Source organism: Onychostruthus taczanowskii, unplaced genomic scaffold (assembly GCF_017590055.1).
Source record: "Onychostruthus taczanowskii isolate IOZ18803 unplaced genomic scaffold, ASM1759005v1 scaffold15, whole genome shotgun sequence".
Lineage (NCBI taxonomy): Eukaryota > Metazoa > Chordata > Aves > Passeriformes > Passeridae > Onychostruthus > Onychostruthus taczanowskii.
The window spans coordinates 5,123,524-5,144,958 of NW_024498685.1; the positions used below are offsets into that span (position 1 = coordinate 5,123,524).

At 34.8% G+C, this 21,435-nt stretch overlaps 2 protein-coding genes across 2 annotated transcripts in view; one reads left to right on the plus strand and one right to left on the minus strand.

The window, feature by feature from the left end:
- The window catches only part of LOC121332814 (PARP1 binding protein), a 39,467-nt gene extending 29,366 nt beyond the window's left edge, over nt 1-10,101 (plus strand). Inside the window, exons 10-11 of the mRNA XM_041398632.1 lie at nt 8,383-8,524; nt 9,161-10,101. Of these exons, the coding sequence (XP_041254566.1) occupies nt 8,383-8,524; nt 9,161-9,495 (477 nt within the window). The 3' untranslated portion in view covers nt 9,496-10,101. The remainder of the gene's footprint in view (nt 1-8,382; nt 8,525-9,160) is intronic.
- Nucleotides 9,851-11,672, minus strand: PMCH (pro-melanin concentrating hormone). Its single transcript, XM_041398633.1, has 3 exons — nt 10,825-11,672; nt 10,128-10,329; nt 9,851-9,900 (listed from the first exon to the last, which is right to left on the minus strand). The coding sequence occupies exons 1-3, from the start codon at nt 11,068-11,070 to the stop codon at nt 9,851-9,853; spliced, it is 498 nt and encodes a 165-aa protein (XP_041254567.1). The 5' UTR covers nt 11,071-11,672.
- Between the last annotated feature and the right edge of the window lie 9,763 nt (nt 11,673-21,435).

The following is a 21,435-nucleotide window of genomic DNA, read 5'->3' on the forward strand; positions in this document are numbered from 1 at the left end:
AAATAGAAACATCTAAAACTTCAGAAGAGAGAGGCTTTAAACTTAAAGGTACTCCCTAATGAAGATTTCCTAGTGAAGATGTGTTGAATTAATCTCTCTTCATTTACCTATCTGTGTATTTCAGGACCATAGAAATAAACCAAGCTATCTGAAAACAGAGATAAAACTGAATACAGGCACCTGATTTTAGTTCTGATAAAATCAACATCGAAAAAGTGTAATAGTGATGGTTTCATTGCTTTTTTTCTTTTGATGCTTTTTGTTTGTAACGATCTTACATATAGACATTTCTATAGCATTGCTTTGTGAACAATAAAATAAAGATGCTAATGTTTGCTTTTTGTAGATGAAATGGAACTTTACAAGTGCGCATTGGTATTGTGAGGGACTCTATTCAAAAGAACAATGTTGCTAAAAATTGATGTCTTTCAGTGCACTGCATTTTACATAGTATTTTTCCTTAAAATTGGCAAACTTGAATGTTGGGACTATGGATGAAGGCAGAGCTTGTCTTGTGCAGTATTTCAACAGAAAGCTGAATAAAAGTAGTGGCATAATATTTTTTACAGACATAGTCATGACAATGTGTGAAAAACACAAATGTAATTAGCATGGTAGGAAGAGGTGTTCTAAGCCATCAGAACAGGTTCTAGAACAGCACAATGGAAAATATCTTTCACTGGACATTAGATAAACTTGAACATATAGTGCATGTCTAAGAAGTAGAAAGACATCAAAATGAAAAGCACTGCCAGTATTTACAGCATGCATTTTAAATAAGCTCCAACTTCATTCTGAGTCCTTTTTGTGGATTGGGTCAATGATCATTTTGGATACATGCACTAATTAGGGTGAAATTTGGTTTAAAACTGATAGGCAAATTATGACAAATACTAAAGGATCTGCTTTATTTTATGTAAACAACATATTTAAATTGCAGCTTTACTCATCAAATAGCAAAAATGTGTCATGATGTTTGCATAAAATGTTGAAATACATCATTATCTTAATGAAACCTTTGTAATTGGATACACACAGTTGTGTTCAATATCAAGGTGCAAAAATTATCTCAAAGTAATTACCTGTCACAATTGCTGGCTTGACATGTTTTTGACAGAAACAAGCCAAAATATGAATCAACTAAAATGGTTGTTGCTGAACAACTAATGACTTTTATAATTAAGACTCACTTCTCTGCCATTCATTTTTGATTTCCACCCTCTCACATAAAATCCTACTTCTTTCTTAAAATGTTGATCTTTCATTTTATTTTTGTTTTTTTTTTCCTCTCTACCACTCTAACAATTTCTGTAGTTTCTTTTGCATGTTTCTACTCCTCCATATCCTAAGTCCATATCTTTCTCTTCTTTTCTCTTTCTGTACCTTTGTGGCTGCATACATCTACAAACAAAACTTCAGCTATCAACAATTCACACATTGAGTGACCTAAGTGTCCCTTTTGTCAAAACTGGTATCTTCTGTTAATTAAACACTATCCTGTAAATACCCAGCTCTTGATATTGAGGTGGTAGGTCTGTCTTTCCTGGTGTATTTCTGTAACACTGAAGAAGGTATTGTACATGTTTTATCTTTACTCCATGGCATTTCTGGAATCTTTTTCTCTATCTCTGTGTCTACTCAAGTGTAATTTACTAAGTGTTAATTTTACTTTTTGATGTTCTGCTGTATGTTTTTCTTGGACTAGATAATTGCAACTATAGCCTCCATTCCTTCACTGAAATTACTGGTTCAAAAGATTGTTATCAAAGTGATTAGATACTAGATGCCATCCTGCTGTTTGCATCTCAGTCTGTTCCTTTAAATTGTGATACTATAAATTGTGGTACATATAAACTACTTGTTTTAGCCTGTCTGAAACTACTGATTATTTGATTTGCTGCTTTGCTCTGTCCTTGCTTATGTTCAGCCTGCAGTACCAGTCTTTGTTATTCGTTCATTAATTTTCAGCGGAACCCTTTTGGCTTTTACACTTTCTTATGGCTGAAGGGATTTCCTATAGAAATCTGCAGAACTCATTATATTCCTTTCAAACCTTTTTCAGTACCTTTAAATCAAACTCTCCCTAAATCTTAGTAGTGCTTTTTGTTGAGATAAATGCCCATTACTGTGTCTAATTTCAGTTCCTTTTGCTGTGAATCCATATATTTCTTGTCTAGGATTGTAATGTCTCTTGGTAGAAATAAATTTTGCTCTGTCATGACTGTACAGCACGTAGCACAAAGAATTCCTTCTCCATAGCTAGAGATCTCGAGTGCTGTAGTAATATTTACCACCTTCATACACTGAGTGTCAGTCTGCATTATTATTCCATGCAAACATGGTGAAATGTGCAGGTTGCTTGTAAATTTCACAGTTGCAAATTTTGTTATGCATAGTATACTCATGATGCAATTGATGCAGGAGATACCAGATATTTATTTTTTTGAATAAGGGAGTAGCAATATGATGTTTCTTCTCAATATCTGTGATCCTTCAGAGAAGTTTTTTGCCATATGTGTGATGGTAACGTTAGTTCCAAAAGACTGTCCTAAGTGCCTTTTTACCATGCTGCCTCGAATAGGTGTTAGGTGGCTATTCTACAGTGTAAGTTAAGGATGTCTCATTAGGACTTCACCCATAAAAGTTACCTTTTCCATGATATTGGAGAAGGGAAGAAAAACATGGTAGTTTGGTTGTATGCTAAGTCCCTATATCTAATCAAGAAATTTAGGAAAATTTTGAAAGAAAAAAGGGGAACACCTTAATTAAAAATAAAATTTAAAAAAAAAGCAGGAGATAAAAAGTTGTTTTGCCCTCTTTCTTTAAGAGGATCTGAGTTCTCAACTTCTGTGGAATTATGTGGAGGAATGCAGATTGATATTTAGACCTAGGGCATATCAGTATGTGTTTTAGTATCTAAAAATAAGGACAGTGGATAAAATAAACAGGTATCTATGAACTGGAATTGGTGTTCAGAAATAAAATAAGTCTTGTGGATGTTTCCATTGTGCCAAAACAAATTCCTGGCAACAGTGAATGACAAAGAAATATTTTGTGTCTTTCAATCCTCATTAAATACTGGAAGAAACACAAAAATATCACCTAACTATATTAGCATTTGTTCAGAAGCAAAGCTGTTGCTCTTATTGCTTGATGAGAAAGAAGTCTGGGGAACAAGCATCTTGCATTGTTTCATTTCTTCTAGCAGAAGTAGGTAAGAATGAGAATAGCTTCTAGTTTATCTGCTGTTTAAGTGAAGTGTCTTCTGGTGAAGGGTGTTTTGTAGGAGTCTTTAGTTCAGAAAGGTCTGTGGAACGTGTATTGAGTTATGTCTCTTGTCAGCTGTCCTTGTTATGTCACTTGTCTGCTTTATTGAAGTACATAAGAAGCTTAATTGGACAGGAGAGAGTTGTTTTATCTGAAAAGGGTTCATCCAGCCTTAGGTCTACTTTTTTGAATCATATTTTTATTTATGTAAAATTAGTAGAAACCCTGTTGTTTACTAGTTATTTTGTAGATTTCAATGGGTTATTAAAGTTCTGCTTAGTGGTGTGAGAGGGGAATGAACAGGCTGTTACAATAACCTGCTTTGTTTAAGCTGAGGAGCAACTTAAGACAAGAAAAACGTTGCATAATAAGATTTTCATCTTTGTTCTGCACTGCAAAATATTGAGACTTTCAAGTTGTAGGTGAAATCCTGTTCCTGAACTAATGGGATTGAGTGGAACTGAGAACTTCAGAACTGAGAACTGAAGAATCAAAGTTATTAGTCTGTAAGCATGGAATATATGAGTGTAACAGATATTTTTTTGTAAAGTTAAGATTGTTTTGGTCATTTGGTATATTGTTTAAAAGTCCTGCTGCATTGTGAGCAGACTTACCCTGAAACAGCTGCAAGGACTTGCAGTAGTTTGGTGTGGTTTTTTTCTTAATGTAACGGGAGGCAACCTTTCCTATATGAGGCACTATTTCCCTCCAGTTAGGAACATAGTTGCAGATCTAGTTTTAAGAAGAATTTGTGGCTTAAGAACTCTAACAAATCTTGGCATGCTTGAAGTTCATTGTAATTTTACTGTGTATAGAAATCCTTCCAAGAAAAAAGCAAAAATCCTGGTCTGCCTTTCTCCTGTGACTTTTTCATGTCTCTATAAAATGACTTAATATCTAGCTTCATGCACTGCTGTTATTTTTCATAGCTTAGTTCCTAAATGCTGTTACTTGAGAGAATTGTTTTGCCTATTTGTGATTCCAGTACAAATAAACTGTGACTTGGAAAACTATTAACAGGAAGTTATCAAGAGTTTTATTGTATACCCACTGTAATTATGAACAGAAGAATAGTAATAGGGAAAACAATCTTCAGGTAGTAGTCTCATCTATTGTTGCAAGAAATGTTTATTTCCTAAGAGCAATATAATTATGGAGGACACCACAGTTGATTGGTAGTTTAGTAGAGGAGAGAAGTAAAGAGAATGAAAAGGTTATATGTTCAGCACAAAATCTGAGGAAACACTTGGTGTCAGTTGATAAACCACATTTGTGTAGAAAATACCATTTTTATTTCTGCAAGACCCCTAAACTACTTTGTTTAGTATCCATAGCTGTGAGTTTTGTTTGAAAGCCAAGAATGAGGTGATTTGGTGTTTATGTTCTCAAAACAGTAGCAGGTTATTTTGGGATAGCAAAAGGCTGGTGCAATATCGTGCTAAAAAAAAAAAATTGTTTCAGTACAATAAAAACTACCTGAGATATCCAGGATATTTTTTAATAACGTGCCTTTGTTTGGCAAAGATATAATTTATTATTTTGTTACTTGTCCCTTTTTATTCCTTTCCCTTTTTCCATTTACTTTTTCAACCTTACCTTGAATATTTTTTTTTTCTTAAAGGACAAGGGTAAGGATGGAGAAAATAAATTTTCTTTTCATCTCTTTTTCCCTTCCAAATAATACTTTAGTTGTTTGGCTAGAAAATAAAAACATGTGTTTGTTGTTACTGATGTAGGTTTTTAAATTCTATTATGCCATTCCAGTGCATAAAAACCAAATCTCAACATTCTTAGTGACTAAATATTGGCAGTACTGTCTGTATGCAGATGCTGGAAGGAGATCTGGAACAGATTATAATCTAACATTTAGAAATAAATAGAGCATGCACCATTAATATTTCACATAAAAGCAAATGTTTTATATGAGCATCTTGAACAACTGAAACATTTCTCTAGATACAGATGTCAAGGTGGGAGAATGTATTGCTTTATTTGCTTGTTAGGACTTCTAATTGACCTACCTGTGCTGAAACAGTTGTAAATTCTATCCTACTTTCTCCCAGCTAAAGAGTGGTAACAGTGAACCTTTTTTTTTTTTCTGAAATGCAGCAGAACTTTTCTTTTTATGGGGATAAGAGCAACATCCGACTTGCTTGTGAACAGAAGAAGGAAGAGTAAGACTGAGTTCATTGTGTGCCACTTGTGTGCAGCTACTCAGTTAGAAAACTGATTTCCCAACAGTTTTTCTCTCCCAGAGCTGTGGGTCATTGGAGTGCTACTCTTAAAGCAGGGAATTTTAGGGAATTTAATATAAAAAGTCCAAGGGCTTTTTCTCTATGAGCCAAGCTGTTGACAGGTTTCATTGTGTGTGTCAAGTAAAGTTTTAGGTTGATCTTCTTAAAAAACATTCCAGTGAAGCTGTACTATCTAATTCAGTGCTGGACTTGTGCTCCTTTGTGCTGCCTTCAGGCTGTTAAAGTGTGCTTATTGCTACTTCAACCAATGTAATGCAGTTCTGTGTAGGAGTGTAGTACAGTTCTTTATACTAGTGAATATATGTTCCTGGACTAGCTGAAAAGTTTGACTGCTTCAACAAGTTGTCGTAGACCATATATACACCCTCTAGATTAGTTCTAGCATCCACAGTCTGATTTGGTAGACTTTGTGTTCTGTTTGCAAATGCCTGACTGGTATGTGATGCAATAGACATATTTCAAGCTTCAGTGAAGTTGAAACACAGATGGGTTTATGTTGTGAGTTTTTCAGTGTTTGAGCTTGACTTCTGTCTGTTGACTCCATGTATTCTATCCCTACAAACTGAATTAGTGAAAGATGGGAGTAAAAAGAAACACTATTGTTTATAAAAAAACCCTGCGTTTATTGTTGGTTGTAGAATGGTAACTATCAGGCTTTCTTGCTCAAGTTTTTTGTTCTTCATGCTGTATTTATTATAGATTCATCAACTTTGCAAAATTGTAGCTTATTTGCCTCCTGTAATATGAATGTGACAGAAAGGCATTCAAATTGCTTAATTTTTGATGTGTTATTTACTGAACAATAGTTGAGAATGGAGGAATTTGTAAAAGATTAAGTTTTTCAAAAATATATCTAATACTGGAAAATATTTTTCATTAATATTACAGTAACCTGAAGCTGAAAGGAAATGCAAACCCTGTATCTCCTTAGTATTGTAATTGTATAATATGATGTTCACTAAATTTAAATTAGACAACAGCTCTGTCCTTCAGAACACTTTCTGAAAAGAATATAATGACATATACAGTCTACAGGTTCCTCACAAGAGGAAGAGGAGGTGCAGACTCTGATCTCTACTCTCAATTGGCCAGCAACAAGACACAAGGGAATGGCATGAAAATTTTTGAGGGGTTTAGGTTGGGTATTAGGAAAAAGATGTTCACCTGAATGTTGATTGGGCACTGGAAACAGGCTCCCCAGCGTAATGGTCACACTACCAAGCCTGACAGAATTCAAGCAGTCTGGACAATGCTCTCTGGCACGTGGTGTGATTCTTGGGGTGTCCTGTGCAGGGCCAGGAGTTGCACTTGATGGTCCTTGTGGTTCCCTTCCAACTCAGCATATTCTATAATTCTACTTACAGTCAGTGAGCTGAGGCATAATCTTGAAGCATACAAACCTTTTGAATGTTCTATGTATGTAGTCTTATTTTGTGGTAAATATTTTAAAGTACAAAGTAGATTAATACTTGAAAGTCTGTTATCTGGCCCAAATAAATTGCAGTTTGGGAGTGACAGACAGCAGGGAAAACTTGGTCTTTTTGACCCTTGAAGGGAATACTGAAGATTAAAGTAAAATTATGTCCAGGTGTATTGAACCAGAAAGAACTGTTTCTGTAAATGAATGAGGTATTTTTTTTCCAAATACTCAGTGTATTCCCTTGGCCAACAGCAGTACTATGAAGAGATCTAGGTTGCATCTCAGTGATAAATTCGAGTCTGTTACCCTATATGTAGGAAAGCAGGATCTGATCAAAGTGGCATCATTTGTGACTGAATTTTTTGGATGATGTTCTCTGTGGAAGGAGATTTCTAGGAATATTATTTCCTTCTGTCTAAATCTGAGAATTTGAGTTAGAAGAAAAGTATATCTCTAAGGGTCAAATCTGAACTGCAAGGCTTAATCTTGCTTGTGCTAAGAAGAAAAGTAGACTTCCATAATGCAAAAAAAATCAGAAAAGTGTCTGTAAACCTCTTACTCAACAAATCACTCCTGCTATCTATTTATGTAGTAATATTTATTTTGTAACAGTGTTTATTACTTGTTATTTTCTCTGATGATTTTACTGAAGTGCCTGTTCATCTCAAATTGATTTAAATTTGCCTCTGCTGTTGTGATAGAATTGTTAGCTAAAAATCCAGTTGTATTGTAGTTATCTGCTCTGTGCTACATCTTTCAATATAATTTGTATAATCCAGTGCACTTTCAAATGGAAGTGAGGGCAGAATTTGTCTTGCAGAACTTTGACCATTTATGGTCAATTGCCCAGAAAGTACAAGGCTTGACCCGAAATTCTCAGCTGATGTGAAGCTGTAACTTAAGAATAAGCTGAGGAAATTTTACCTGTGACTTGAGCTAAATGGGTATGTTTTGGGAAATGAGGAGTTAGACATTGGCATTCAGTGGTGAAATGGCTTTGTTTTGTGAATAAACGGGAAACCTGAAATAGTACTTGATATTTTCATAGAGAAGTATAGATGATGGGCCGCAGAAGTATGAAAATTGGCTGTAGTAGCTGCGACACCTACTCAAAGCAGTGGAGTCTATCAGAAGACAGGGCTAACTTAAGACAGAAAACTTGAATTTGAAGCTCTAAGAGTTAATGTGTACCTTTCTAAAAGAGCTGAAAATAATAGTTTTGAATTATTTTAGTACTTTTAATAGAATAATAAATGATTATTCTTGAAAGGCCTTCTGCTTTGTAAGTTAATATCTCATTTTACTCTTTAATGTGAGCCATATCCATTTTTCTGGTATTTTATGTGAAAAGAATGGGAAAGGTCATTATTATACAAGTCTTGCTGGTGTTGTCTTTCATTTTTTAAATTATAGAAGCTAATAGCAGATTGGTATTTTCAGATGAAGCAATCTTCAATTAAATCCCAGTTTGCCTGTACATATAAAAATGATCTGAGTGAAATGAGTGGTCAGCATTCCCGTGCAATTCCAACCTGCAAACATCCTGTACCAAAGCAACATTTAAAGGCTGGAAAGCCCACAGGTAAGCTGTGGTAGGATTGAATAAATAAATGTGATGGGTAATACTTTAAATGCTATCCAAAAAGCCTTTAGTATAACTCAAATGTTTTCAAGAAAAGGAACAAAAATGTCTCATTGTGCTCAATGCCTCATATGCCAGCTAAATCTTTTTGCAATAAAATTGCAATGCCAATGCTTTGAAAATATAAATATTTGAAAAGTGTGTTGATGCTATCTTGCAGTAAAAAAGTGATATATGTTGCATATATGACATTTGTTCTTATTCTACAAAAGTAAGCCAAGCACAATTTATATTTTTTGCCATTAAAACTGGGGAAAATTTGTTTTACTGTGCTACAAACTATATAATATATAAAATTTCTATGCCCTTTAACCCTTTCTTCCAATATCTTAAAGTTATAAATCCACTTCCATAAGTTAGTTCTTACATGTTTTTGAGCAATGTAATTTTAAATTGGCAATGCACTTATGAACACATAGCAAATTTAATAGCAATGACAAGCATAGCTTTGGTTTATTGGTAATACATAATTTTTGATTAAAAAAAATAACATGGCAGTCCTTATAGAAAAAGGATGTATGTTCTCAGGTAACTTTTTATTTCCTCACATATGTTTTTGATATTCTTACATGACAGAAGGTCCAAATTCATGTCTTGATGTACCAGGGCTTGGAACTATTTCTGAAAGTGTTCACCAGACTAGAAGTTATACAGAAATGGGAAAGCTGAGTTGTCAGCCAAGGAACAAGAACTCTGAGAATGAACAGATGGATTTGAATAATGACAAAATAATCTGTGACAAGGAAAGTGAACCATCTTTGCAAAAAAATACTAAAAGACTTAAGACTTCAGAGATCTCTAAGAAGGAATTGGACAGCAAAATTGGTGGAAAAAGAAAACAGACCAAAACTGCAAGTAAGAATAAGTTGATTGCTGGTCAGGCAAAATTAACTCGCTTTTTTCAACTCTAAGTTTTTGTTTTCACATACATGGTATGGTGACAGTTGTAAAATTTTGCAAGAAAAGAGGTGAAATTTATTAATCACTTGCTTTCATATGTAAATAATTGAAAGTAGCTTGTGTATTATAGTAGACAATTACTTACAAGTCTGGATTATGCTGAAGTATTTTATTTTTTAATATCAGTACATTGTTAATAATTACACTGTTATTTTTGTTAATGAATTATGTATCCCTCTACAATGCATTGGGAAATTATTTTTGGATGTGTATGTACAGTTACACTAACACTGAGTAACTTCAAATTACATTAAATTCAGAATAAAATGTTTAATCTTCAGAGAAGGTGGTGGAGATAAGTGGTTTTCACACTTGCCAGCAAGGTCGATAGACTCTTCCCAGCATACACCTGAGGACTACAGGAGAAAAAAAGAGCTTGAAAGATTAAATCATCAAAGAACAAGAATTCTTATGGCTTCTGGAAATATTAATTTAACAAATGCTCCCTCCCCTATGCACCAAGTCATAAGTCATGAACCTTTACCAAATTACTACATTGACATTTCATTCTGGTACACTGCAATAAGTTCATATGTAAAAATAAAAAATATTTATATCTTTTATAAAAGTAAAAAATATTTACTGTCAAAATCTCTTCTTCCTATGGGGAACTTAGCTGAATTTTCTTCATTTGTGATCTCTCTTTCCTGTATTGACTCAATATTTTGAATTTCAGTGTCAACTGGAAAAGCCATGGCTCCCTTCAGTGCAGGATAAGGTAGTTGCTTTCTACCTAAGTTGATTGGCATGACATGATTGAAGAAATCCTGTCTGGAACCTCTGTCCTGTTTTGAGGGAAGACAAGAGGTTTATCTTTATTTAAAGCCAGTTCTATCACATTTTTTTCCTTATATTCCAACAGTGCAGTTATTTTACATTTCCAAATCATACTTTAATAATAATGACCTGTATTGCATCTTTGGCCAAAATGGTTTAATTGACATAAATAATGAGTCCTGTGTCTGGCAAAGTAAAAAACCTGTTGCTGCATATAGGGACATAATAAAATATAAATATAGGTTTCTTCTTACCCTCCCACCCCCTATCCTCCAAGTTTTGACTACTGTCTGTGAAAATCAGATTTAATTCAACTCCCCAAGTTACACATTTAGAATCTTGGCATTAGATATATAGAGTTGATTTTTTTTCTTGACTATATTCTGTTAAACTGGTATTTTTATATATTTACCTAGTTATTGCTTTAAATTGTACTGATTTTCTAAAGGAGTATAAATGAATTTCAATTTTACAATTAAGCCAAAATTGAAAACTGAACTCACCAAAAACTTCATGTTTCCAGCATTCTTATCATTGAAAACACTGCTGTCTTCAGTCTTGTAGTGCTTCAGCAAATGTATAGCTCCCCTGTTCTTAATTTTATCTCCATTTTGTAGAGTTTTTCCTAGATTTAATGCAGCTAGCAACGTGTCTTCGTCTTCTACCTCTTGCAGAGACTTTGAGAGTAGAAAACCTTGAGAAAAAAGAGAGAGAAGGGAGAGAATTAGGATATATGATGAGATGCACATTTTTTAGTTACTTAACGCTTGCATAGAGGTTTGGCACTTCTGAAATTCTAAGAAAGCTTTTCCAGTGGTAAATAATTGTTTTCCATTTCTGGAATGGTACACTTTATATATTTTACAGGTTGAATGGAAACTACTTCAATGGCTGATGAGTTCATGCTTTTAAAATGACTCATATTAAGGAGTAACCTTTTGTATAATCCTTCTAATCCCACCTATTTAGAACTCAAACATTTCTTCTTCATACCTAATTTCTTTGTATGTTTTTAGAATGGATTAGTTCCTTTTGTTGTATCAATTTAGCAAAGTTCACAGAAAGTGATGTCCATTTGTGTTGTTTATAAAGCCTTACCTCTGGTTAAAGCAATTTAAGAAGAGGAACTAATCTGCATAACTAAGCAGGATTGTTGTGTGATGCATCATTGTTTTGAAACTGGATTCACCAAAGAGCTGAAATTCTGGAAATTTGATGGCTTAGAGTGCTACTATGTTAAAGCTGAAATAATTAATTTGTATTTTGATCTATTATGTCAGGTTGCATTATACAGAGCTAATGGCTAGAAATATTTGTTAGTACCTAATTAACTATGTTTGTATTTTCTTACTGAAAGCGGACCTTTCTCTGCTACAAATATAACATAGTCAAATATGCTTGCTAAGAATGTAGAAAGAGAAGTAAACTTGAGTTTTTGATTTAAAGTGTCTTTGAAATGTATCTGTTAGTCTGTGGAAGAAAATGTAAATGTTTCTGCATACTACTGTTGCATTGTTGTGTGAGGCTGGTTGTTGTTGGCTGTTTTTGTTTGGTTTGGGGTTTTCTGCCTTATCTGGAAAGCAAATAGGGCCAGCTGAAATGTAGCTAATCTCTTAATGTCAGTGACAGAAACCACACATTCATTGGCTGTGTGCCTCTTAGCTAGTACTTCATGTTTTATCCTTTAGCTTAGTGCAGGGAACCATGCTGCTATTCAAGGCCAAGCACTAGGAAATTGGCCACTGTTCCCTGCTAAACTTCCTGGAAAAGCACCTGCCTTGCCAAAGTAACTTCTTGGTAAGACTTTTCATGGGAGAATATGTCATGCTGGACTAAGTAGATTTTGGCTAAGAAACATTTTTGGTGTACCCTTGTCGCCTTGATTTTATAAGACTTTGTTAAGCCTTCTGATGTTTGCATTCTTTCAACAAACTTTCTCACACACAGTTCTGTAAATAACCTATGTTTTGCATTCTTTCATGGAGGTGGAGAGAATTGATGGACCCTTGGTCTGTCCAGTGGCATTGGAGAGGGGACACTGTCACCCTCCAATCCACTGTCACCTTTGGAAAACTATAAATGTTGGAGTCAGAAAATAAAGTTCTTCTTCTTCTTCCTTTTTGTTCCCCTCGAGAGCAGCAGTGTCTGTGTCATCATTTTGTGCCGTATCTCAACATACCCTCTTTTCTCCAAGTGTGAAAAGTGCCCTTTCTGGGCAAAGCATCTCTCACAAACAGAATTGTTGCTTCTCATTGTTTACATTTCCTTGCCATAGAGCCTGTACTTTGGGTAATTGAAGTGCTTTCTTTCCTTTGACTTTAACTGCCTGGCTACAGAGGAGACAAATTTGAGAGTTGGTTGTATGTGGTTTAATACTTACCCAATAATTTTGATTTTTCCCTCCCCCTTAGCATATTTGTACAGTTTTGTTCAATTAATAAAGCAAAAGCCATCTATACTCCCTTGCAGGTACTTTATATTTAGCTCAGCCTCAACAGAACAGGAGTGCTTTGGAGCTGTGTTGGCAGCAAGCTGTTCTTTTTCATAGGTTGCTCTATCAATTAAGAGTCGGAAAACAAGCTATCAACCCGGTAATTGGGTAGATGGCAGGAGCTTCTGCTTCTCTGAAGCTCTGGCACCCACAGGTGTGCAGCATCTCACACGGGCTCACTTTCTAATGCTTTTGTCATTTAACACAAAGCACAGCTCAAAGGAGTACAACTGACCTGGATTGTTCAGTTTGTCTACAGCATCTGGCTGGTTTTCTACTATGAGACGCAAGCTGATGCCTGTGAAGGAATATGTCTGTCAGGGCAAACTTGTGGTACTTGCCCCAGGATCTTCTACTGCTTCTTGAAGTAGTTGTTAATTTTTAATGTTTGTTGAAGATCCAAGGTGATTGTGAACGATAATGAGTAGAAACTTGTAACTAGGCTGCCAAGAAATCCAGAGCACATGTCTGTAAATTCAATGACTTATTAACTGCTCTGAACAGGCAGAAGACATTTGTACACCTGCAGATATGCAGTGTGTGTGTTGTGTACGGCTCTTCATAATGCATTGGGGAATCCTAGCACTTTTATTTCTTCCTCATGCACCTTTCAATTTTAGTAAAAGTGTGAAATGTTTTACCATTATTTGGACTTTAAAAAATTTAGAAGCAGTATTATTAACCCATTAGTGCTTTCAGAACAGTAACAATTACTTTGAGAAATTCTTCTTCCTTCTACTTTGCATCTAGTCACAACAAAATATGCACTCTTAACATCAGAAATCTCCTGTGGTATACATAAGTAAATAAAATCTAGGTGATAACATGCCTGGACTTTCTCTGTACTCATTTTGAATTCTTCTAGGAATGGGTTACAAAACAATTGCAATAGTTTCATTTGATCTTGTAACTACTGTGATTGTTGTGTACAAATACTCAAACCTAATTCCTAGTATTGACTGAAGAATTAATGAAGCAGGTATGTATTGCATAAAGACAATTATTTTCTGTTATCAGAATTGAAAAACTTTACAATGCAAGAGAAACTATTTAAGCAACCTCTATAAATAATTTTAGTCTTAAAATAGCACAAAACCAACTGGTCAATGTTAATTTGCCCAGTGGCTTACTCCTTCTGATTTCAAGAGGTGGTTGGGATTTGTTTTTTTGTTTTATTTTTAGTTTGGATCTTGTACATTTTATACAAACAGCTGTATTTTAGTCTGATTTGTGGAAATACTAATGCCTTCTTGTGTGTTCTATCTAAATACCTCAGTGTTTTAGTTCCAAACCCTTCCCACCAAACTGAACAAGCAGGTGTTAAAGTGGAGATTCTCTATCCTAAAAATGGACAGAGCGTATCAGCAGTTCACAGGGCGGATAAGAGTAATTAGCACACTTCATTATTAACTGTAAGAAATTACGAAGTTTGCCTGGTACTGTTTTGTTGTTCCTGCTGCTGAATTGGTAGTCACCTGGAATCAGTAAATTGATTTAGCATGAAATAGGCGCAATGTTGCATGTAAGAGATCAGCTCTGGACTTGTGCAGGAGCACAGCTCTAAATATTTGGAGAACCTAAAAGTCATCTTCTATAAATGTGTCAGGAGAATGTACAAGAAAAGGGTGGGGGTGAAACCCCACAAACTAAATTATTTTTACCAAATTTCTGCCCAAGATCAGGGTATCCATTTCAGTCCTCTGTTGAATTATTGTGTATTTATAGAATGAAATGTTACATTTGTTTCTGTTACAAATTAATTTCACAGTTGGGAAGATGTTAAAAATATTTTCTGCTGTTGGTTTTGAAAGGCATTTCAGAATTTCATTTGAAGCAAGTACATAAAAATGTGACTATTTCTTAAGGAATTGTGCAGCAGAAGCAGAGAACAATTTATGAATAGTTTCTTCTAGCAAGGTTAGTGATAAGTATATTGGTCACTGTGTCTGTTCTTTTCTAGAATTATTTTTATTATATAAGATGGTCTGTTCTTATAGGAAAAATATGCCAATACACTAAGTTTAGAATTAACTGATTCACTGTTTAAAAAAACAAATTAACCCCCCTGAAATATATCCCTGCCTCTGAACAGGGAAGTTTCTTCTTCTGAAGGAAGGATGCCAAATTAATTAAGTGGAAAGAGGAAAAGAGGGAGATTGCTCAAGCCATAGTAGCTTCTTAATTAAGAAAAAAACAGTGATGATAGTGAAATATTCTGTTTTCATGTAAAAGTCTAAATTTCTGAAAGAAATGTCTGTGGACAAGGCATACTCAATTATTCTGTAACTAACCAACAGCAGGAACTTACTTATGAGAACAATAAAGAGGATAAAAAAGACTGGGCCCCTTTGCTTTGCAGGCAGATGAGAGGATTTCAGCCAAGAAAAAAATACAGGAAAAAGCAAGAGGTGCAACTGCAATTTTGACCTTCATTTGAGCTCAGGATGTCTGTGAGAGGCTTTGAAGCTGGCTATCCAGTGCAAGCCTGCTAAAATTCCTGTGATTGCTACTCTTCACCATTACTGTTCATATGGTTTTGATAGTGCTGAGGGGAGTAATTTATTTTGCATAACTAACATGAAGGCAGGAAAACATTTTTAGGAATATTGATTCTTGACAGCTCTTTACCAATGGTGCAGGAACTATTGGTGGGTTAAGCCCCCTAAAGGGCAGTGAACGCTCTTGCTGTTACACAGTGATGGTAAGACTGACCACAGCTGGGGTTTGAGAGGAGCAGAGCAGCAGTTCTTCTCTTTACTATTATCTGAAAGGGTAAGGTAAATTATTATCAATATTGTTCCTATTATCCACGAATCCTATTGGTGGTGTAGTTGTGTCCTACACATCAGTCCAGGTTCTCTTACTCAGCTGGAACCTCTGAGTCAGTTTGCATGATAAGATGCAGCTCTCGTGTAGATAGAAGAATGAATCCAACTCTGCTCAATTTCTTTTTAGCAGAGAAATTGTTCAGTAAATTGGCACTTCATCAAAATCAAAATACTTTACTGTTTGTCACCTGGAGTTTTTTACCAAAAATGCCAATTTTTTTTGTTTACTTGTTTTGTTTTGTTTTTTTTATTTAATTTTTATTTTTACATTTCAGTCTCTTTTAAACACAATTGTATTTTCTTCTGAATTGTTTCTACTGATGCTTTTTTCTTATGACAGAGTATGAGCCTCAGTTGTTTGGAATCTTGGTAGTTATGGAACAATAATGCTGCATTATGAGTCCATGAAATATTTTTACACTGTTTTGGATGTCAGGTACGTCTTTGAGATCCACTATTTTGTAAGATATTCCTTAAATAAACACAGAAGTCAGAGGTGTTTACACACAGAAATGCTCTAGTATAGTTTTCACATGGTAAGCTGAGCCACACACCTAAGGTGCAGGTCTGGGTTTCTCCTCGTGAATTCTGGAAAAAGAATCAGTTATCTTTTAATTCTGTTATTATGAAGTAAAATTTAAAACCTGGAAGGATCCACCAGGTATTCTCTCTCTGGTTTGTCATACCAGTCTGTGATTTTGGCTGTTCTACTGTTTACTCTAGCAACAAGGGGTTGGAACCAGATAATATTTGAGGTCCTTTCCAAACCATTCTGTGGTGCTACTCCTGCCATTCATATGTTATTAGCACAGTGGAGTACAGAATGGTACAATATGTGTGTTCTCTTAATTGTTGCAATGCTTGTGGTTGTTATCCAAGGACTAGCAGTGACATTATGACTTAGTGACTCTCGTGTCCTTGAACGTATTTTCTTTATTATCTATCTAAATAACCAAATCGTACCTGCTTCTGTTATATCAATTCCAGTCATGTCTTTTTCATCCCAAGTATGTGAACTTGGTGTATGATTGAAACATCTGTCTCACAGACTCTGAGGAAGCGGAATTGCAGGCTGTTAATCATACAGTTTCTGCTGTGTATTACCTTTGTCTGCAGAAGAGACTGTGCTACCATTGATACTCAAAAGTACCGCCAGATACTTATAAAATCTCTCGTGAATTCCTGCACAGAATGGCAGTCACACTGGAGATTCTGATGGAAGCTGTCCTGGAGAAATCAACTAAGTTTCTGGACATACCATGTCCCTCTATGCCAGCATGCCTGGTAATTCCCATAAATGAGGACCTGTTGGAGTCCGCCAAATTACTCTGGCAGATGTCTGCTTCTTTAGTGTTGACAATCCAGATGGGTGGATTGTTGTTATCCAGTGCTTTCTCCAGGCTTTGAACAAGTCAATATGCACTGGCGCCAGGAGTGTTAGCTGTGGCAGCAGTCCACTGGACAGACGAGCATCAAGGTCTACAAAGAACAATGCCACAAGGTAAAGAATTACACCAGATGTTATTTAATTAGAAGCAAAACCAACCTGCTTTAAATTATCTTATTCTAGCTATGATCTGATGCTGCTTTAATCAGAGGTGTCTTTTATGGAAGATAGCACTGCTGTCAGTGAAACATCAATCATCATTTGCATTGATATAGGATCATGAAAGTTTTACCTTAGCCAGAGTTTTGTATTTTACAAGACTCAGTTATTTTCAAGCAAAAAATGGTTAGACTAGGATATCCCTATGTTTAGCACTTATTTTATAGGCCCCATATTTTGACTACTAAGTGTAATTTCCCCAAAGGTAATCAAAAAGAATACCTTCTTTGATAAATGTAGTGATGCAATGACCTTTTCCAAACATTATGACTTCAGCTTAGTCATTCATTTAGTAGCCAGGTTTTGGTTAGAAGTATTATTTGCAGCTGAAATTATTCTGTCTCACCATTTTGGAGGATGCTCTCTGCCATTCATCATTGCATCCACATTGACCCACGTTCAAAGAATAATCATTTGCTGACAGCATGTCTGATCCTCTGAAATATTATCAGCACACTTCCCATAGCATACTCCGTTCTCATTTCTGCTGGCACTGCCTGCTGTGGACACTGAGTTGTGAGTGATTAAGTGAGCAAGGGTTCCTGACCTTTATTCTCTACTTAGCAGTATGAGGCAGCTGAGTACTTATGATAGTTCTATGCAAGATGTGATTTTTATAAGTGGAAGTGCTACATGTATGCAAAGAATAGAACTAATGAGGATTACAGCTTCAGCCAGAAGACTTCTTGCTACTCTGCATGGATATTAGATCCTTCTGGATCTACTGTGATTTGCCAGTGTTGTCGTACTTAGGATCTGAATATCCTTACCATGTATTGAAGACTTGTTTACAGTATCACACTGCAAACCAGCTAGCCCTTCAAGATAATGGGACTATTGAGGAAAAAAAACCATCCCACCACTGTCTTAGTTATGTAGGGATATATTATGTAGTTACAGTCTTGAAATCTCATGTATGTTTTTGACAAATGTTTTTCTTGACCAAAACGTGAGGCAAAGATTACATTTACCCATTGCTAAAAAATGTGTAAACTTGAGCTACTAATAATTTCATAAATTTTGTGAAAAAATATTGGTGTTTATTGAATCTTCAGCTGTTAGCTCTTTTTCTGAACTGCTAAGATTCAATTCAGTTGAGCTAGTTTACAATTTCTAAGCTATTACTAATATGCAATCACAATCAAATTTGGTGACCACTACCTGTTGGTTCAGAGTTGCACTCTATAATTGCAAATATTGATTTAAATAAACATGTTAGGCAATTTCTGCCAAGGAACAGTCAGGTTTTAAGATTGGATTTTATGATAAAATCTATAAATTTCCTTTCTGCTGCAAGGACAACAGAGCAAGTCACACACATTCCAGGAGATATCTGGATTGCAGGATGATGATTTGACACAGGCTGACTTAAGGCCTGATGAGGCAAAGCACTCTAATGGACTTGGTGCCAAAAATTAGGATCTGGGTATGAAGATGGTCTTAGCTTTGTCTGCAGTGACCATAAAATTATGGTGTTCAGGACCCTGGAAGAAAAGAAGAGGGCAAATAAGATCACAACTTTGAATTTCAGAGGAATAAACTTTGCTCTGATTAGAGTTCTGTTTGGGACAAACCCATGTGATAGTCTGGGCGAGAAAAGGGATCCAGATTTGCTGAATTCACTTTTAGACCACAGGGGAACATGTTTGCTGAATTTAGGTTTTCCTAAACATTAGTATGTCATTAGTTTAACTTTCATTTATATCTCCTGTTTTAGCAGATATATATTTAACCTGCATTATTATTTTATCTAGCAAATTATCTATAATATTCAACAAAAACACTTCAGGGTAAAAAAGTGAGTAGAAACAAGTTTAATAACATCTGTAAGTGATCAGAATGAATTGGTTTTCTTTCTGGTCTGTTGTAGTGAAAATTATTCTAGTTCATTTAATGAATAAATGTCTGAGTTTAACATTTAGCATAAGTATTTTTAACCTGAAGTGATAAACTTCTACTTTGTCCTGCAAGTAAAAAAATCTGTCTTGCAATATCACCACTTTCTGCACAAATAGTTTTAACTATTAACAACATTTCTCAGTATTTCTATTTGAGGGTTCTAATTAATATACATTTATCACATTTATCTTAAAATGTAATTGCATTAACATACTTTGTTACTATATTTAATAAAGTCATAGAACATTCCAGAAAATGTAACATGAGACTTTTGACTGTGGAAACATTATATTTGTAAGTGGGAAATGAAGTGCCACACATTCAGCCATATAGTCATTGGTGGAAAGTGGTGAAGAGGATTTTTAAAATTTATTTCATATTTAATGAATGTGCAACAAATTAATATTTCTAACATTATGTGGCGTTTTTGACCATGAGTAGAAAGAGAAGTTGAAGAAAATAAAGAGAATTTAATTGATGTGGTATAGTTCTATGCTTCTGGGCAATTTTGTATGAAGAATATGCCATAATTGACTTCTGAATCTGGCTTTATTTCTGATTTATGTATAATATGTAATATTGTCTCTAAACTGAATACTTTTGTCCTCAAAGTCATGGGGTAATATGTTAAAAACTTTGTGTTAAGATATGAAAATGTCCAGGTTAGATGCCAAGCTGTTTTATTTACCTCCTCCTTGCATGTTAAGTTGAAAGAGGAAAAAAGGTTTCTAAGCATTATTGTGACACTTTGATAGTAAACTGCTGCTTAAGCACAATTACGTATTAGTCCTTTTCTGGCACTCTCCTTGCACTGTTATTTCTGATTACATAATCTCTTGAGTATTTTTGTAGATGAAGTCACAGATAATCCAAAAAACCAACAGTGTTTTTATGTTAGGAAAATGTGTCAGTTGCAATCATTCAGATTTTTTCCTGTTGTCGAATTTTCTTTCACAAACAGGCAAACATTTCTAGAATGGTAAGGAAATTGTTTATCATCAGCATCCTAAAATGGGTACAAAAGCTAAACAGTTACATATGACATTGATTATATTGAATAAGATAATCCCTGCAGTATTTTCCACATGATGATTATGTAAAATCATGCTTCCGATGACTTAATTGCAGTTCTTTACATAATTTTTCATTAGAAATAATCAAGCTCTACATTTTGCTAGGTATTGTCATTAACTTCACATATTTTTGTGGGAGTTATAGTGCTTAATGAAAAATTGGTTTTAATTATCAAGAGAAGCAGAGTAACATTTCCTTCCAATTTTAAACACTAACTTCTTTCTTGTAATAATTTAGAGATGAAGTTGTCAAATCAGTTTGCGTTTTATCAACCAAAAGGGATGACTGAAGTGAAACTTACAATTAGACCTAGACATATACCTGTTCTAGGAAACAGTGGAATTTGACCATCAGGTATTGAACTAGAATAGTGAAAAGGTAGAGAAATAGTGAGGATTATTAATGTTAAAAGTAATTGTGAATTATAGTTTATAATACAAATATAAGAAGTTTATGTGGATGATCTATTTCATGGTTTACTTTGAAAAGCAGGATAAATGTTGAATTAAGTCTGCAAATGAAAATGCAGTGTTTTGTAACCTGTGTGTCTATGCCAAGATTTACAATAATTTGCAAACATAGGAGATCTCTGTCATGCAGAAATTTCATGTGTTGGAGGAGGAGTTCTCACAAATGGAGGGTCTCACAAATGTCAAATCCATGACAGACACAAGTGGGATCATAGAATGCATTCCCTAGTTACCATCTGCTATAGAACAATTGTTTTAAGAATTAAAAAGTCTGAGTGCATCTTTCTTCCATTCCTTGGTTAAAAAAGCTGACAGAATATTTAATTAGTAGTAGTCCAAAAGACCTCATAGGTAGAAAATAAATATAAATCCAAAATACTTCTTGTACTGACCAGCAATAGCTTTTCATTAAAGTAAAATCATCTGTGTACAAGTACTTGTATTTAAAAACACAGTAACATTAGTTTTCTTTCAGTATTCTGGGACTGAAAAATGAGTCTCATTGAGATTTTTTGCCCTGACATTTCTAGCTTAGCCAGACAATGAAATAGCTCATCTTGCAAGTTAAAATGTCACAGGCTTAATAAACAAATGTTGTTGGCATATGATTGAATAGAACTCAGGCTAGAGTCAGAGTATTTGGGAGGAAATTCACATGGAGAAGTGTCACGTAGTTTATGAAATTAATAACAGCAATTATTGGAATACCCAAATGCTCAGCACATTAATGTTGTCAGAGGGTGTCC